A 16,328-nucleotide genomic window follows, 5' to 3' on the forward strand; every position below is an offset into this window, starting at 1 on the left:
AATTAGAGGGAGCCTGATAACCTCTTTCCAGCCCCTGGCTGTAGCCATCATACTAATGTGTCATGACACACAGTTTGGAAAGCTCTGGCTTAGGGCCTAATTAAGGAAATTTCTTTTCTCTTAAGCAGGTGCTTAAATTTGATATTTTCAAGGCAGGATGAGCCCGTGAGTGGCCTGTCTTTGAGTACATTGACTGCTTTCTCACATTAGCACTAAGTCATTGTTTAAGTATGGTTTCTTCAACAAACTATGCACCATCTCATAGAAGGAGCAAGCAAGCCACAACTTGTTTCTCCAAAGGTTGTTATCCCACCATTCTCCTTTCTTTGTGCCTTTGCAGATTGGTGAGCATTTGGGGTTGGGTGGTCAAGCAAACAGAAGTGAAGCAATGCTGTTGCTCTCATACATAATGCCAAACCATAGTTAAAACAAACCATGGTTCAGTTGTGAACATGGCTCATTAGGCTGTGGCATGATCGGACCATATATTTTAATGAATTTCCTTTGTTTAGACCACATATGAGTTTGATAATGAAATCACTACCGAATGTGTATCTTTATTTAGCAACTTTGTTTTGATGCTTTTCTTTTTTCAAGTTGTATTTAATATGAATAAGACTATGGGACAATCATTCCTTCTCTTCAGTCTATTTACACATTGCATAGAATGGATGGCCTTTGCCCTACATTATGAATGGCAGTCAATGTTGCGAGCTGTCTTCTATTTGAAGGGCTATCCAGTCTTGGGCCAGATCATTCTGTTTCCTTTTTGTATCAGTTCTACATGTGCTCCATCATAGCTCTCCTGTAATGGATTTTTTTAAAATGCATGAACAATTTGCAATTAGATTGAACGCCTTGTGTATACATTCTTCCCCTAAAATACACATTTCATATTGCTTTCCATTCATTTCCTCTTAAATACACACTTTTGTCTGCATACTGTATTAAAATACCAAAACTGCATCACAGAATTCAGAGAACTTCATAAGCCTATTCATAGTTGGGTTCATATCTGCGTATAAGTCTGGGACGAGCAGATTAGGCCTGTTTTATTTAAAATGTAAACTGAACAAATTTATCTTCTATCCACAGCCCAACCCAACTCCATTTTAAAGGTAAATGATAAAGATTGGCCCTTATTTCTGAATATTCCAGCCTAATATAAATGAGCACGCAAATTCTTTCAGAAGAAATCAACTCCATAGAACCTGGCAGATTGCTGCTTAGGATCAGTTAGAGTACACAATGACAGTTTATTATTATTATTATTATTATTATTTACTTATACCCTGCCCATCTGACTGGGTTGCCCCAGCCACTTTGTGAAAGTGAATGTTCACACGATTAATGGGTTTGTCACTAAACATTTCCAAGCCTGTCCACCCAAAACCACTGTTTCCGGCCAGGAAATTGGGAAATATTCAGGGCAACTCTAGGTGTAATAAGATGTGTAAGATTTCTATAATTTGGAACATTTTGCAATCACCTTTAAAAAATTTCTTTTAAACTGCTGTTCCTTGGACAAATGTCAAGTATCAGTTTTAGACATGTTCCTAAATTCCAATCATCTAAGATGGTAATTGCACACTAGAGATTAAATCATGTTCTTATAAGTAGAGGTTTAGTGAACTAATTAGTAGTATGTTCCTAAATAAGTTCCAATAATGTGTGTGATCATGCGCTCCAAAATGCAGCTAAATGTGTTTCAATGAGGTCCAGTTTAATCTGGGCAATTAAATTGTTAGTAAATTCAGCTTGTGCATTATAAGCAAAGAATGTTTCTGGTTGCCCATTGGAAATCTTGAGACTGGGGAAGTATGTGAAGTCACATGTATTTGTGGCTTGGCTCATTTTCGGATTCACAAAGACTTAGATGGCTTGAAAAGTGGTACAACATATAAAAAAATAATGTGTCTGTGTCATTCAATAAAAAAGAATGATTTCTAGCAACCATTAGGCACAGTTGCAGGAAAGTCCTGAGAAACAGGCCAAAATGGGGCAGGGGGAGACCTTTCCCAAGGGTAAAAATACATAGTTGCACCACAGAATCATGATGTCCACAGCAATTTGGCAGAATTCCTTCTTATTTGGGCTCAGAGCTTTAATATACCACAGACACATATAGCTCACTGGCAGGGATTATGTCCCCCCCACCCTTTCATAATGAGCAGGCCACAAAACATCTCACAGAAAACGATGCTGGAAACATTAAACTGTGACATCTTCCTGCATAATAATAGCTTGATGAAACGTAATCAGGGTTGTCTTTTTCCTAGGCTGCCAAACCAGAAGCACCAGCATCACATTATCCCAGGACCTACCAACCCTTTAATGATATATCTGCTCTAAGCTCCATTACATAATGATGTGACATTTTGATAGTTTAATGCTAAGTTGTTCTTCTGTACTAGCTGAGTACTGAAGAGGAAAAAGCCCTGTTGGTTGTGTGCAATGTATGGGAGATCTCAATGTGCATAATGTGGGTGTGCTTCCCTGTTCTTTGGATCACACCATAGAAATGTTTTTAATGAATTCTTGTGCAATTGTATATTGCCACTGGTAAACCTGCTGGCAAAGAGCTGAGCTGCACTGAACTGGGCTAGCTCCTAGTGCTATCCGTCATGGCTGCAGTGTGGCCAGGTGTGTCACAACCTCATGTGTGGTTGACTGCACAAATTTCCTCTACCTGATTGACAGACTGTCTCCTGATGGAGTTTTGATGAAAGGGGAGAAACCAAAGCAATTGCTCCACGTCACTGTATAGTTGAGGTACTGAACTCTCTCTCTCTGTGTGTGTGTGTGTGTGTGTGTCTGTGTGTGTGTGTGTGTGAGAGAGAGAGAGAGAGAGAGAGAGAGAGATGGAGGTACTACTATTTCATCCTTGCACCCACTTCTTTCCTTCATATCAAATTTCCTTCACAAATTAGTGTTGGGAATCTGAGATTAGATTCCCATGCAGTGGAATTCGCCCCCAGTTCCAGTCACCACACCGAGACAGCTTTGGGTCCAAAATAGCAGAATATTTTTTGCAGAATATAAGATTTCAGTAATACAGTTCTGGACATTGATCTATACATACAACTTGTAGCCTTTGCAGATATATGCATACAAGTATAAAGTATTTCTGTTGCTCCAGCAAATCAAAACGTTGCACAGACAGACTCATTCACTTCACAAGACTGACTCTGATACACAGACAGACTCACTGACTGATGAGCTGACATTCCCCAATCACTTACTGTATTTTTTGCTCTATAAGACTCACTTTTTCCCTCCTAAAAAGTAAGGGGAAATGTGTGCGCGCAAATGCAGGCTGCGCAGCTATCCCAGAAGCCAGAACAGCAAGAGGGATTGCTGCTTTCACAGCGCAGCAATCCCTCTTGCTGTCCTGGCTTCTGAGATTCAGAATATTTTTTTCTTGTTTTCCTCCTCCAAAAACTAGGTGCGTCTTGTGATCTGGTGCGCCTTATAGAGCGAAAAATACGGTATATAGCTGGCAGTCGGCCATTACCATAGCAACTGGCTTGGCTGACCATGCACCTGTTGGCTTATCTCCTGCATGGGGTGCTCATGAAGGAAATTAACCTCTGCATTTAGTTCCTTCAACAATTAGCACATCATGTTGAAATGGTGGGAGGAGGGGTAAAAGAGGAAGTTATTATTTATATATTGGAAAAAGTTGAATAAAAATAAAATCTAAAACCCACTAAACAAACAAAAAACAGACATCCACAGCTATAGGGAACTGCGCTGTATATACAGTGTGTTTGTTTTCTTTTGTACAGTGGAACCTCTTAACATCCCCAGAGGTAATTGGATTCTTTTGATCCTTGTAGTTTTCAAAAGGGTCTGGCCAAAACAGTAGCTTTATGAATTTTAACATTATTCTGGATGCTTGCATTGCTCAGTTGTGACATAAATGTCAGCAAAACGTAAGTTTCAATGTTAAAGTAAATAATTTGCATGTATACTTAAGCTTTCCAGGATAAAGGTCATAGAAACATGCAGAGCAGTATAGGATGGAATATTAAAAATTGCATTACTTACACATTCAGGGGCAAGTATTTTTCTATACCAAGTATAGCATTGAACAGCTTGATTTCTTTATGGATTTCACCATGATGACGGCAGCACAAATCAATTGTCCTTGGTATCATTAAATCCAACTATTAGGATGATGTAAGTCAGCATTTTCTCCATTGGGATCCTTTCTTGACAATACGAAGTAGATGTAACTGTATTCTTTCGTGACTATTGTGAAAGAAGGCGGGAAAACAGATAAAGCTTCATAGGATGTAATTCATTCGGTAGTAATGGTCCTATTACAGTAATTACAATTTTGTCATTGTGACTGCAGTGTTTAAAGAACCTGGCCTGTGGCTTAATTGCAGATTTATAGCAACTAACCCTTTGGGGATCATTGTCGTCTGTAATCGCATTCTCGTAACTAATGATTTAAAAAACAGAAGTTCTGTAGCAATTCCGCCGCTGCTAACCACCATCAGTTTCATTTGCTTCTATAATGTTGAAATGTAAGATAAAATATGTTAAGGATACTATGTATGTTTGTATGTATTAAATTTTTACCTTGCAATGCTCAGCCCACATAGGGGACTGGCGTCCAGCTGCTTAAAGCAGAAGAAGAAAAATAATAATATTAAATGACATCTCTCTCTCTCTCTCTCTCTCTCTCTCTCTCTCTCTCTCACACACACACACACACACACACACACACAAATACAAATAACAACACTGAAATATCAATGTTTTTAATTAAAGTGCTTTGGTACCCAGTAATTGGAAAACCAAAGGTCCTTCTCAAGGGCCATTTCCCCTTACCATCCCAAATGCTGCCTCTGTCAGCATCCATTCCCCTGTCTGTCTCTGAAGGGGAGATGGGTCAGCAAGGCTCCTTCCACCAGTTCAGCTGGGGCGGCTGTCATTTGACATACTTGCTTTCCCTTTTCCCTTTCAAATAATGTATTTTAGATTGTAAGCTGTGATTTTAAACTAGGAACTGCTTTGAGTGGTTTGGCTGCAAGACAGCACATAAATGTAGGAACTCAATAAATTGCAGCTCTTTACTAGTCTGGATAAATTCTTTCATTTGGCATGGGTGCCTGGGATAGCGCCTCAGAGGATGACCTAAGAACCCAGGCAGATGTACATCAGAGAAGACCCTCCTTCATACGTGAACTAAGGTTGGACTACAAAACTGAAGGTGAGGGTGACCTCACTGAATGAGGTGAGGCAGGTGGCTCCTAAAGAGAGTGTCAAATCACAAGTGGGGTTTGATATGCTGGGAATCAGAAGTGGGGAGGGGCCTACCACACTCATATTCTGCTTGTGGGCATCTGATAGGCATTTGGTTGGCCAACATGAAGATAGGAGGCTGAAATACATGGGCGTTTGGCCTGATCTAGCAGCAGGTAGTGGTTAAGAGCGGTGGACTAGTAATCTGGAGAACCGGGTTCGTGTCCTCGCTCCTCCACATGCAGCTGCTGGGTGACTTTGGGCTAGTCACACATCTCTGAAGTCTCTCAGGCTCACTCACCTCACAGAGTGTTTGTTGTGGGGGAGGAAGGGAAAGGAGAATGTTAGCCGCTTAGAGACTCCTTCAGGTAGTGATAAAGCGGGATATCAAATCCAACTCTAATTATTTTATAACTTTTTCAGTGGTGCAGTGCCCTCTCTATAGAGGCTCCCCTGGCACCCACACTGTGGTCTATTCAGTGCCAATTGAAAATCTCATTTTACAAAGCCATTAATTTTTATATATGGGCGTTTTATTCCCTAGCCTTCATCATATGATCCCATTGTATGTTATAATACAATAAAAAGCAATATTGTTTTAAACAATAAAGCAACAGACCAATAGAGGACATTCTTTTTGACAGCCTCTAAACTATCCTTTTCACAGAGGTCTATCTGACACGTTTATTATATAGCTTTCACCTTTTGCTGATAGCACACCACATTACCCTGACCTTTGACTCTATCTTGAATTTTTATATGACTCTTCCATGCAAATCTTTCATCTCTGCTTGTTGTTATTTATTACATTCATATCTCACCTTTCTTCTAATGAGGAAGCGGTTTTTCTTTTCAACACCCCGAGAAGTAGATTAGGCTGGGGAGTCAGTGACTGGCCCAAGATCACCAAGTAAGCTTAATGGCTGAGTGGGGATTGAAAACCTGGTCTTCCATGTCCTGCTTCAAGACACACCTGCACCTCACTGTTGTGAGAGTAAACATCTGCAGTAGGGAGCCTTTTGTATCAGTGGAGGCTGTATATGCAGTTGAGACCTACAGTGACTGGCAGAGGCTTCCCAGGGCTTCCCAACCCTACTTAGAAATGCCAGGGATTGAGCTTGGAACTTTCTGGGCTCTTCTTGTTCTACTCTTGAGTAGAACTACTGCTGAATACCACCATCTGTATGCAAGGCAGATGCTCTCCTGCTGAGTTATGGCCTTTCCCCACCAGTGTAATATGTTAGGATATTTCCGTTCCACCTTAAAAGGGAGCAGGATGTTTGTGTCACAGCCTGCGCATTTCCTGTTTCACAGGATGTTTCTGTTGTGTCTTTGCTTTCGCTCTCTCTCTGCCGGAACATTGAAGCAGGCAGTCATGTTTTTCTTTGTTCTGACCAACGCTGAATAAACTTGTAAATAATGCTCTCCTGCGTGCATCTTTCGCTGTGCATTATCTGCTGATAGAGCGTGCATTGGCTCTGGAATGTCACAAGCTATTTCTGGAGCTCGTGTCGCTAATTGCTGATACTGTGTGTCTACGGGAGATCAATGGACGTCCGGAGACGACGACGAGTCATGATGGACTTTGTCTCCCTGGCAGTATCCCAACATAATATTGGTGTATTAGTGGTGTCAGTATTTGGTACATAAACTGTGGAGCCATGAATTTTGGTTGAACCTGAGGACGAAGAAAGGCTGGCTGAGTTGCTATTTGCGATTGAACCTGATGCTGGAGAACAGTGTTAGCTAGAACATAAAGGTCAAGGTTTCCTGTATGTTTGCAGGGAGATCATGTTTAACAAATAGCAGAACACTGTGAATGTTGCTCTTATACCATCTTTGCCCCAGGGAGGTGACTCAGTGGGCAAAAGCTATAGTTAAGTACATGATAAGTAAGCAGTAATTCAGTTATCTCAGCAGGGTTGCTAATTAGTGTAGGTTGCATTGGTTTTTATTATGCTACGTACCTGACCACTGGGAACTGTGTGGAATCTCCCATCTACTTTCAGATACATCTAACAGCTGTCAGGTAGTTATCATTCCCAGATGTCTTTAAAAGAAAAAGAAAGAAAGAAAGAAATGGTGCTAATAATGCTAACCCTTTCAATCACAAGTTCACCTTAGGGGAAATTTTCATGTTTGTGTGTCACGATAGGTTTTCCTTGCTCACAGTTGATTATCCAAGATGCTTTCATAGTTTGGGCCTTACTGGAAAAGACTGAAAAGAAGGCTATATACTTCATAAATGAAAACAAAATTAAGCATGGTATTAGTGCTGAGCTGGAGAGCCTTTGACCCTGTTGTTGCCATACAGCTCCCAGCAGAGCAAGTCAACATAGCCAGTCATTGGGGATGATGGGAGTTGTAGTCCAACAATATCCGCAGAGCCACAAGTTAGCCACCCCTGCTTTAGTGTCTTATATATACTTTCCCACACAAGATGTATGAATACACAAGTTCCTTATAACTGCAAGTGTAACAGCCTTTTAAAACCCAATGTCTTCCATGATTTTTGGTATCTTGCATGCTGAAATGGCGTCTGAGCTCTGAAATGTAGCATTCTAGCATAGCTGAGGCCTTAATGGGGACATCAGGCACTAAGAAACTACATATGTCAGGACTGCTTAAACTTCCCATTCTCCTATTAATTCAGAGCTGAAGGATGCAAGCAGCAGACTTGTGCAGTGAACCTGTTGCTGGACTATACTGCTTCAGACAGTTAGTGGAGAAGCCCATATTTAAAATAATGTCGGGAAGGAAAAACCAGAAATACATTGGTGGTAACCAAATTACTGTTATTTTGCAGTTTGCCGGGAAGATTCACACCAGTCTATAGTCTCGTGTGCTGCTGTGCTGCTTACTCCCATTGAACCAACTGCTGAAGGAAAGAAGAAGGAACAGCCAAAAATGACTGAAGTGACCAAACAGTGAGTGAGACGTTATAATATGCTTCTGGTTTGCTTAGCAAAAAGTGAGAATAAGTTCTGCCCATCAGGATTCACACGCTGCATCTTCCTCCACTTTCTTCTCAGATAACTGACTTAACAAGCGCTTCTGACCTTGGCTACGTATACCAGAAAATTTAGGTTGCACAATTAAAGTTGATTTGGTGCTGTTGCACAACAACAGAGTGTCTTATGCAGCCACCTTAATCTCTGGATGCTTGCCTTTTCTGGTTTATAACACTATGTGCCAGGAGAAGCTTGACATGGCAATAAACACCCTGATTTCTTGAAGGGATGTTTCAACAAAGAAGGGGGTGGCTTTCCACAGCTGGTGGTCCAGCTTTGAATCAGCCTCCACACCAAGATTTGGCAGAACATATAAACTGTGGCGTTTGCTTCCTCCTGGCAAGCTAAAGAATTTTCCTTTAGACATTGCTATAAAGTTGTTTTATGGGTGCATTGTTGTCGAAATTTTCTGCAGAAGAAATAGTTTTATATGCCTATGGTATATTTAGTTGTGAGCTGTGATAGCAAAAGTAGGGCATAAATTAATAAAGATAATTAAATATTATTATTCCCTGCACGCGCGCGCGCGCACACACACACTACAAAACCACACTGAACTGACAGTTTCAATGAACACCCACCTATAACACACAAGATCCCTTTTCTAAATAAATACAGACAGGTTGGATTCTACCAGTACATCCATGGAGATAGGAATTTGGTTCTTGGCCAGTTAGAGCTCCCTTTGGACTGGCGTAATAGTCGAAATGTGTAGCCCCTAGTTGAAATGTGTAGCCACCTGATTTTGTATTCATGCAACAGATTGAACTACTGGGTGGATAATCTGGGAAGAAGCACAATTAACCACTGGAAGACGAAAGCCCAGTGAAGTGAGAACCATGAATATCCTGTTTTGTGTAGGATCAAGTACCTTGGCAATGCAGAACAAGTCATACTTGTCTCCCTGATCTCCCATAGCACTTACTTCCCCCAGTGCAAATTTGTATTATATTTCTCCAACAGCATTTACAGGTGAGTTCAGAGGAAGATGAAGCGGAAAGCTAATAAGCTAGAGACTTTGAACACTTCAAGCCTAGATTATATTTTTTTCACACATGCTACCCTGCTGTATGACATTTGTTCAGAGTTGATTTGTTGTTTGAATTCATAGAAATAAAACAATTTTAAAAAGCGCACTGACATTTGGGGCAAACATTCCAAGTCTCCTTGGTGTTGCTATGGTGACAGTTCAGCAAGCCTCTGTTGAAGGAATGCGGATGCTAAAACTTCTTGTGAACTTTATTTTAGCTTGGTAGGAAGCGCCAAACATATTCATAAAAACACACACACAAAAGCCCAGAGACATGTTGAGATGGCTACATAATGGAAGGGATGTGTCCTAGCTGAGAACACCAAAAAAGGAAGCTAGTTTGTGTTCTGGAAAATAAAGCACTTCTAAGTGTGGCTGATCACAGGCTGCCAGATGAAAGCTCATGCTGCCTTGCAAGGAACAATCTAAGGAATCTGGAAATCCATAATAAAGGTCTCTTCTATGCTGAGGATTTCAGTGAGACTATGCTTTGTTGCTTGATGCTAGCAGCGTTGACAAACCACAATAATAAAATGTCAGCGTAACAGAGTGCAACTCCACTGAGAACTGATTCACACCATCTATTTTTGTCTCCGCCATTTCCATGTTTATTTTGAGTGAGCTGTTGCTGTTATGCTGCTTCTTTTCCCTGTGCCAGCCTGCCCCTCTCAATATCTCTGAGAGAGGGGCAGTGCATGGGGATAATAAGTAATAATAATAATAATAATTTTTATTTATACCTTGGCCTCCCCAGCCAAAACTGGGCTCAGAACAGCTAACATCAAATATATGACAAATCACCATAAAATCAAGCAATCAATTAAAATACATCCTACATCCTAAAATCAAGTCAGAATCAAAGCAAAATCCAATCGGAATGCAGGACAGGGCCTTCTCTTTGGTAGCTCCTTGCAGATACAGCCGACACCTACTTTACTTTCTATTTGGTGCCAATTTAAAATGTATTCATTTGCCCAAGCAGATTTGTAATGGAGCTGGGCATTTTGTTTAGACTCAGGATAGAACAGCCTATAGTATTAAAGGAAATACAGTAATTGAAAACTTTCACATATGAAGGGATGAGGTAACAAATCATAGTTCTGCTGCTGTAGGAAATTAGGGGTAAGAGACTGGATTCCTGGACATTAATCAGGAATCAGCTCTTTTTTAATTTGAAACTTTATGTCTTGGCACTCCCGTGGCACCACAGCACTACTTTTGGTAAGTTACAGTAACTTTCATTTGCAGTACTGCAAATAACGTGACCAAGCATATATGATGCAATGGTACATGGTGCAGAGGTTTAAAAAGACTGGCAAAATTAAATATCCTGGGAGGAATTAAATGGCATATAATATTCACCATAAAACTGGTGATGAGTCTGAAAAGCAATTCTAGAGACTTTCGATTTTGTTTCTCTTAATTGGTTCAAATAACATGACTTAACTAGTTGAATAAAGCCCCTTCAGTTCTTCAGATGCCCAGTTTGGGAGGATCATGTAAAGGGCCCTAATGTTGTACATTGCAAAACCATGGAGCCATCAAAATGGAGTTATATCCAATTCAGCTTATCATCCTGCTATTATTATTATTATTATTATTATTATTATTATTATTATTATGGCAATGAAGTTTTTGTCATTTTGGTTGTCACTGGTGAGGAATCACAAACCATAATGATGTCGGGACATAGGGCAAGTTGGGGAGAGGGTGGGGCTTGATACAGAGCTGCCATTTTTAAAATAGAAAACATGAGAGTTTCACTCCTCCTTGAAAACTTTATCCCCATTCTCCAGGGGATATGGTGCATGCTGTTTCTGTTTGTAATCTAAATTGGTTGTATTAAGTCTTCAAGTGTGTGATTGATAGGTCCCGGGTTGCAAGGTGAGATGGAAGGAAGTAGATAATTAAGCTGCTTGTGCATTATCTGGGCAGATACATCGAAAGAGCTGCTTTACTGAACAGGAGAGCACCTTATCAGATTTGTTATTGTAATGAACTGGTGATGCTTTTTATTATGCTGTGTGGCAGCTGTTAACACTCTCATAAAACATATTGCCAACCAGAATAATGCTAAATTGCTGTTCAAACACAGCTATCTGGGAAGCCAAGGTTACCTTGATGGCACAACAGAAATAGTCCACTGATTTACTCAGGTAGCACATTTCCTTCTGTATGGTATTGACTTGGCTACATCTAATCTAGCTCTATACCTAAGAACTTTAGAGCATTTTCATAGCCTTCTGGGTTTTGTGTGTGTGATTGCCCAGTGCCAGATGCACAGCCTATTGCAATTTTACCTGCCACATCCTGAGAGTCCTGTATTAATTTCCAGCATGCACTTGACCCCTACACCTTGGCATGGTGAACAGCAAGTCTTGGTAATGCTAAGCCAATTTTACGCGGATCTTTTCACATAACGGTTTTTGACAAAATGCAATGGGAGACCACACTGAGGAATTTTGTGGACAAAATAAATTTCATTTCCCCTGTTAGTGTTCAGAGTTGTGTGTGACCGCAAGTGGGCATATCCGACACAGTATATGGCACCTTGGAAAGCTATGCTTTCATTTTTGATAAAATGAATTACTAGGCTTAATTAATGCAGGTAAAAACTTGTAAGCAAATGAGCAAGCCTGGAAAGTTTTTGGAAAGTATACTGAGATTAAGTGATGTTTCTAAGGCTCTGGGCCAATGGTCACTAAAGCCTAATCTCCTTGGAAATTAACCTGCATCTGAATGTGCATGATTTATTATTAAACACAGAATTTGGGTTAAGAGAATACATGCAGTTTTGTTCTTTTTGGGCAAAGGCAATCCTTTGATGAAAACAAGAACCATTAATTGTATATTTTGATTTGCTGAGTGACAGACTCTACTTACTAAGGATGCTCAGAAAGTTGGTTTGGCTGAGGTCCTGGTATGAGTTTTGAGGGCTCAAAAAGCTGACCTCATAGAAGAGGTGAACATTACAGGGCTCCTGAATTATTTTCCAGCTTGGATTAAAAAAAAGCTGCCTTACAGAAGAAAGATGTGGAATGCTATGGTTTACGACTCCATATCAGATTTTCTGGAAAATTGACCAGTGGACTTGGCATTTATGGATATTTTGACAATTTGTCATCAAGTTGATTTAATAACATTTCCCCTCTGCCTCTCTTACAAAATACAGAATATCTAGGTTATGCCCACTGGCCCACCCACTCTATTCATCCAGCCAATCTACCCAGTTCCCTTTAAGCAGAACTCACCTGACTGGGATGCATGATGATTATCTAGTCCAACAGTGAAGTAAGGCAGTGAGGAAGGTGTCTTTCTTATTTCTCCTCTAGTGCACTTGGATTGAAGGTTTGACAGGGGCCTGGCAAATTCATTTGGAAAAATAGACCAAACTATTTCTGTTTTTTTCATTAGTTCCTTCTGAGTCAATCTAGTGGAAGTCTGTGTAAAAGTTTCTAATGCTTGTCTGTCTTGCTAGAGAGCCTGTCTTGGAGAGCCAGTGTGGTGTAGTGGTTAAGAGCGGTAGTCACGTAATCTGGGGAACCGGGTTCGTGTCTCCACTCCTCCACATGCAGCTGCTGGGTGACCTTGGGCCAGTCACAGTCTCTCAGCCCCACTCACCCCACAGAGCGTTTGTTGTGGGGGAGGAAGGGAAAGGAGAATGTTAGCCGCTTTGAGACTCCTTAAAGGGAGTGAAAGGCGGGATATCAAATCCAAACTCTTCTTCTTCTTCTTCTTCTTCTTCTTCTTCTTCTTCTTCTTCTTCTTCTTCTTGCTAAGAGAAAAAAGTGAATTGCTGGAAGATTTTTTATTTTTGTATGTATTACAAGATAGGTATAGAACGCAATATTCATTTAATAATAAAGTACCTAATCTTGCAATAAAGACTACATTATTACAATTTAGGAGGGAAATCTCAATAGTTAGTGTATCAGTTCCAATGATTAATGAATAACACACAAAAGTATGGATATGTAACACTTTTGCTATATTTATGTTTCAAACTTTGCACCATAAGGGTACAGTCCTTATGCACACCTGCCTAGAATTAAGTCCAATTGAACTCAGCAGGGCTTACTTTAAGTAGATAAGTAAAGGATTGCTCTGTATATATTTTTTTGTTTGTTTTGGAATTCACAGTTATTGGTATTAATGCTTTTGATCATATGCTCATAATTATTCATAAATTTATTGCTAAATTTCTTAAGAGAACAAGGGAATCTCAACACAAAGACCTAATGATTTCCCCGCGAAATGTAAAGCCTTTGAGAAGCCAACTAAAAAATGATGTTCAAATTGTCACTGAGCTCACCCTTTGTAAACCACATAGGAATATCTGGAGAAATTTAATGGACTACAGGAAAGAGCAGAAACACTTAAGCATTAATGCTATCTGTGAAAGTAGACAAAATTAATTTAGTAATTTGGAACGTTGCAGCATTTGAATTAAAGTTCCCTCTCAATAATTACAAATTAGGTTGCAGAAACAGATTTGCAACTCAGCTGTGAGGATTAATCAAGTACATTATTACAAGATGCTGTTTGCGAGTAATAAAACATCATAAAATTGAAATAAATGCAATATGTGCACGTGCGCACAAAGAAAACTAAGACAGCTCTTTTATGAGACGGATGTGTAGTGGATTAACAACACAAACTTGTGCATGTCTAAATAGAAGTAAGCCCTATTGAGTTCAACTGGACCTACTTTGTCATGTAAGGAGGCATGTACCATGAGGTTAATTATCTTGCCATGTTGTATAATAGGTAAGTTCCCCAGGCAGCCACAGCAGCACTGGAGCTGCTTGTAGTTTTACATTTTATTTATTTGTAAATGAAAAGATTTCTGTACCGCTTCTCACCAATCTGGTTTCCTATATAATAGAACAAAATCGAATAAAAAACAATAATTTTCATTTAAAGCAATAAGATCACTTCCAGTTCTTGACTGGACAAAGTTCAATGTGTTAGTTCTGGTATATAAAGCCCAGTACGACTTGGGACTTGGATACCTAAAATATCATCTCTCCCCTTGACCAATCACACTGCACAGTGCAGAAGAGGGTCTTCTTCAGATACCAACTCATCAAAAGGTCTGCTCCCCCCAAATAGGAATTGGGTCTTTAGTGTTATGGCACCTATCCTTTGCAATTCCTCCCCTTAAATATTAGGCAGTTACTATCTCTGTTGACATTTTTGTGCCTACTGAAGACCTCCCCCCTTCAGCAAGCCTTTTAAACTAGAGATCTTTCCCAGTCTGCATCTGTATTGGAATTGTTTTTAGGAGGTTTTATTATCGCTTGTGTGTTTGCCACCTTAGCTCCTTTGGGACGAAGGGCAGGAGATATAAATTTAAGTAATAATAATAATAATAATAATAATAGTAGTAGTAGTAGTAATAATAATAGTAGTAGTAGTAGTAGTAGTAGTAAATCTTCACTTGATCTATATCCAGCTTCCTTTTCCTCCCAAAGGAGTCTGTCACAATGACCAGCGGCTTCCTGTGAGCAGGGCCAGTTGGATGGGACTTTGTTTTATTGATTATAGTTTAGAAATTATTTATTATAATTGTTAAGAGTGAATTTCTGTTTAATTTTTATATGCTGCTATTTAATATTATTCTGCACTATTGAATATTACTTTGTTCGATATGTTGCTTATTTTAAAGTTATGTTTTATTATCACATTTTTGTATTGGATTAGATTGTTATAAGGTGTACATTCTTTGTTTCTTCAGCTTGTAAACCACCTTGGGTATTATAAAGTAGAAAGACAGTATACAAATTAAAAGTGATGCTGCTGCTGCTGATAACCATACCTCCTTCTCAGCTGGTTGACAACTGAGATATGAGGGCAGTTGGCCGGCCCCATGTTTCCAGTGCTCAGAGGCTTACAGCCACCACTTTTGATTGCACCAGAAGGAAGCAGCTCCAACCGTGTAATGGGTTGACATGTGGCCTATAGAAACAGTATTTTTATTTTTACCATACCATTATGGGAAGAGTATTGTTTATAGAAGTCAAAGTAAATTTGTGATTTGCTTGTCAGGCATCATTTTAAAAATAAGAACATTTTTGGAAAGTCTAAATTTCTTCTTCATTGTGGAAACCTTCACAAAGGCATTGCAATAATCACTGTTTCTACAATATACTGCTGGTGGTATTAAAAAAAGGAACGATAACACCTGAAAGTGAAAGTAAGATAACAGGCATTATATAGAAATTGAGTATAACCGCTGGAGATATTTTCCAGAGATAAAAATGAAGCATACAAAATGACAGTGTGGAGTCAAATTCCTAATAGATGATTGCACCATTTAAGTGTTTTTCCAATTTCCCCAGTTAAGTAGAACGTTGAAGTGGATGAGCAATTCTGTCCTGTGTGAGCTCTTTAAATCCATGCTTAAAGCTGAATAGCCTTACAACAGGAACTGAGATCAGTTGGTCCAGTTAGCAGGATCTTACAATTTGGCTTTGATGAATGCCACATGTAACTACTGATCCACAGCCCCAGGCAGAGGGTGTATTCACAGTATTCCAAGAGTCTTGCCCCATAACAGTCCATCTTTCTTGACATGGTTTACACTGAACTTTATGATGACCACTTTATGATGGCCTACTGATTTTGGAGCTCCCGATTCTGCTCTTCTTACTTGCTGGCATGGTCTGTTCACTTATTTTTTCTAAGCAAGTGACCATGATGGATGGAAGAAGAAGGAGCAGCAGCCCTGTTTCACTCTGGGTAATAATATGCGTATGGTGACCATAGAGAGAGGACAAGTCACTGGGCAACAACCCCAGTAAAGGCATGGACCTTGTCAGTGATGGGCCCAACAAGGTCAACTTGCCCAAGGGCCTCCTAAAAGATGGAACTGGCCCTGATAATTGTGCATTCTCTGGTGGTTTCTTTCTTGCAGCCTGTGTCCATCAGCTTCTGTGCACCATGTTTATGTTTATTGGATACTCATGTTTTCTCTCCCTAATGCTGTGCCAGTTCAATTTTTACTTTTTCTGTAAACCACTTTGGGGTTT

The 16,328-nt window shown here is 39.8% G+C and overlaps 1 protein-coding gene across 8 annotated transcripts in view; it reads left to right on the top strand.

Annotated features, from left to right (window-relative positions):
• The window catches only part of CCSER1 (coiled-coil serine rich protein 1), a 697,013-nt gene that overhangs the window by 189,668 nt on the left and 491,017 nt on the right, over positions 1-16,328 (top strand). For all 8 annotated transcript variants that reach the window (XR_014501817.1, XM_083398305.1, XM_083398308.1 and 5 more), the window contains one exon: positions 8,063-8,183. Coding sequence is in view for 7 of the 8 variants with exons in the window: in XM_083398305.1 (XP_083254431.1) it covers positions 8,063-8,183 (121 nt within the window). In the remaining variant the exon portion in view is untranslated. The remainder of the gene's footprint in view (positions 1-8,062; positions 8,184-16,328) is intronic.

Source organism: Podarcis tiliguerta (assembly GCF_965153285.1).
Source record: "Podarcis tiliguerta genome assembly, chromosome: 9".
Lineage (NCBI taxonomy): Eukaryota > Metazoa > Chordata > Lepidosauria > Squamata > Lacertidae > Podarcis > Podarcis tiliguerta.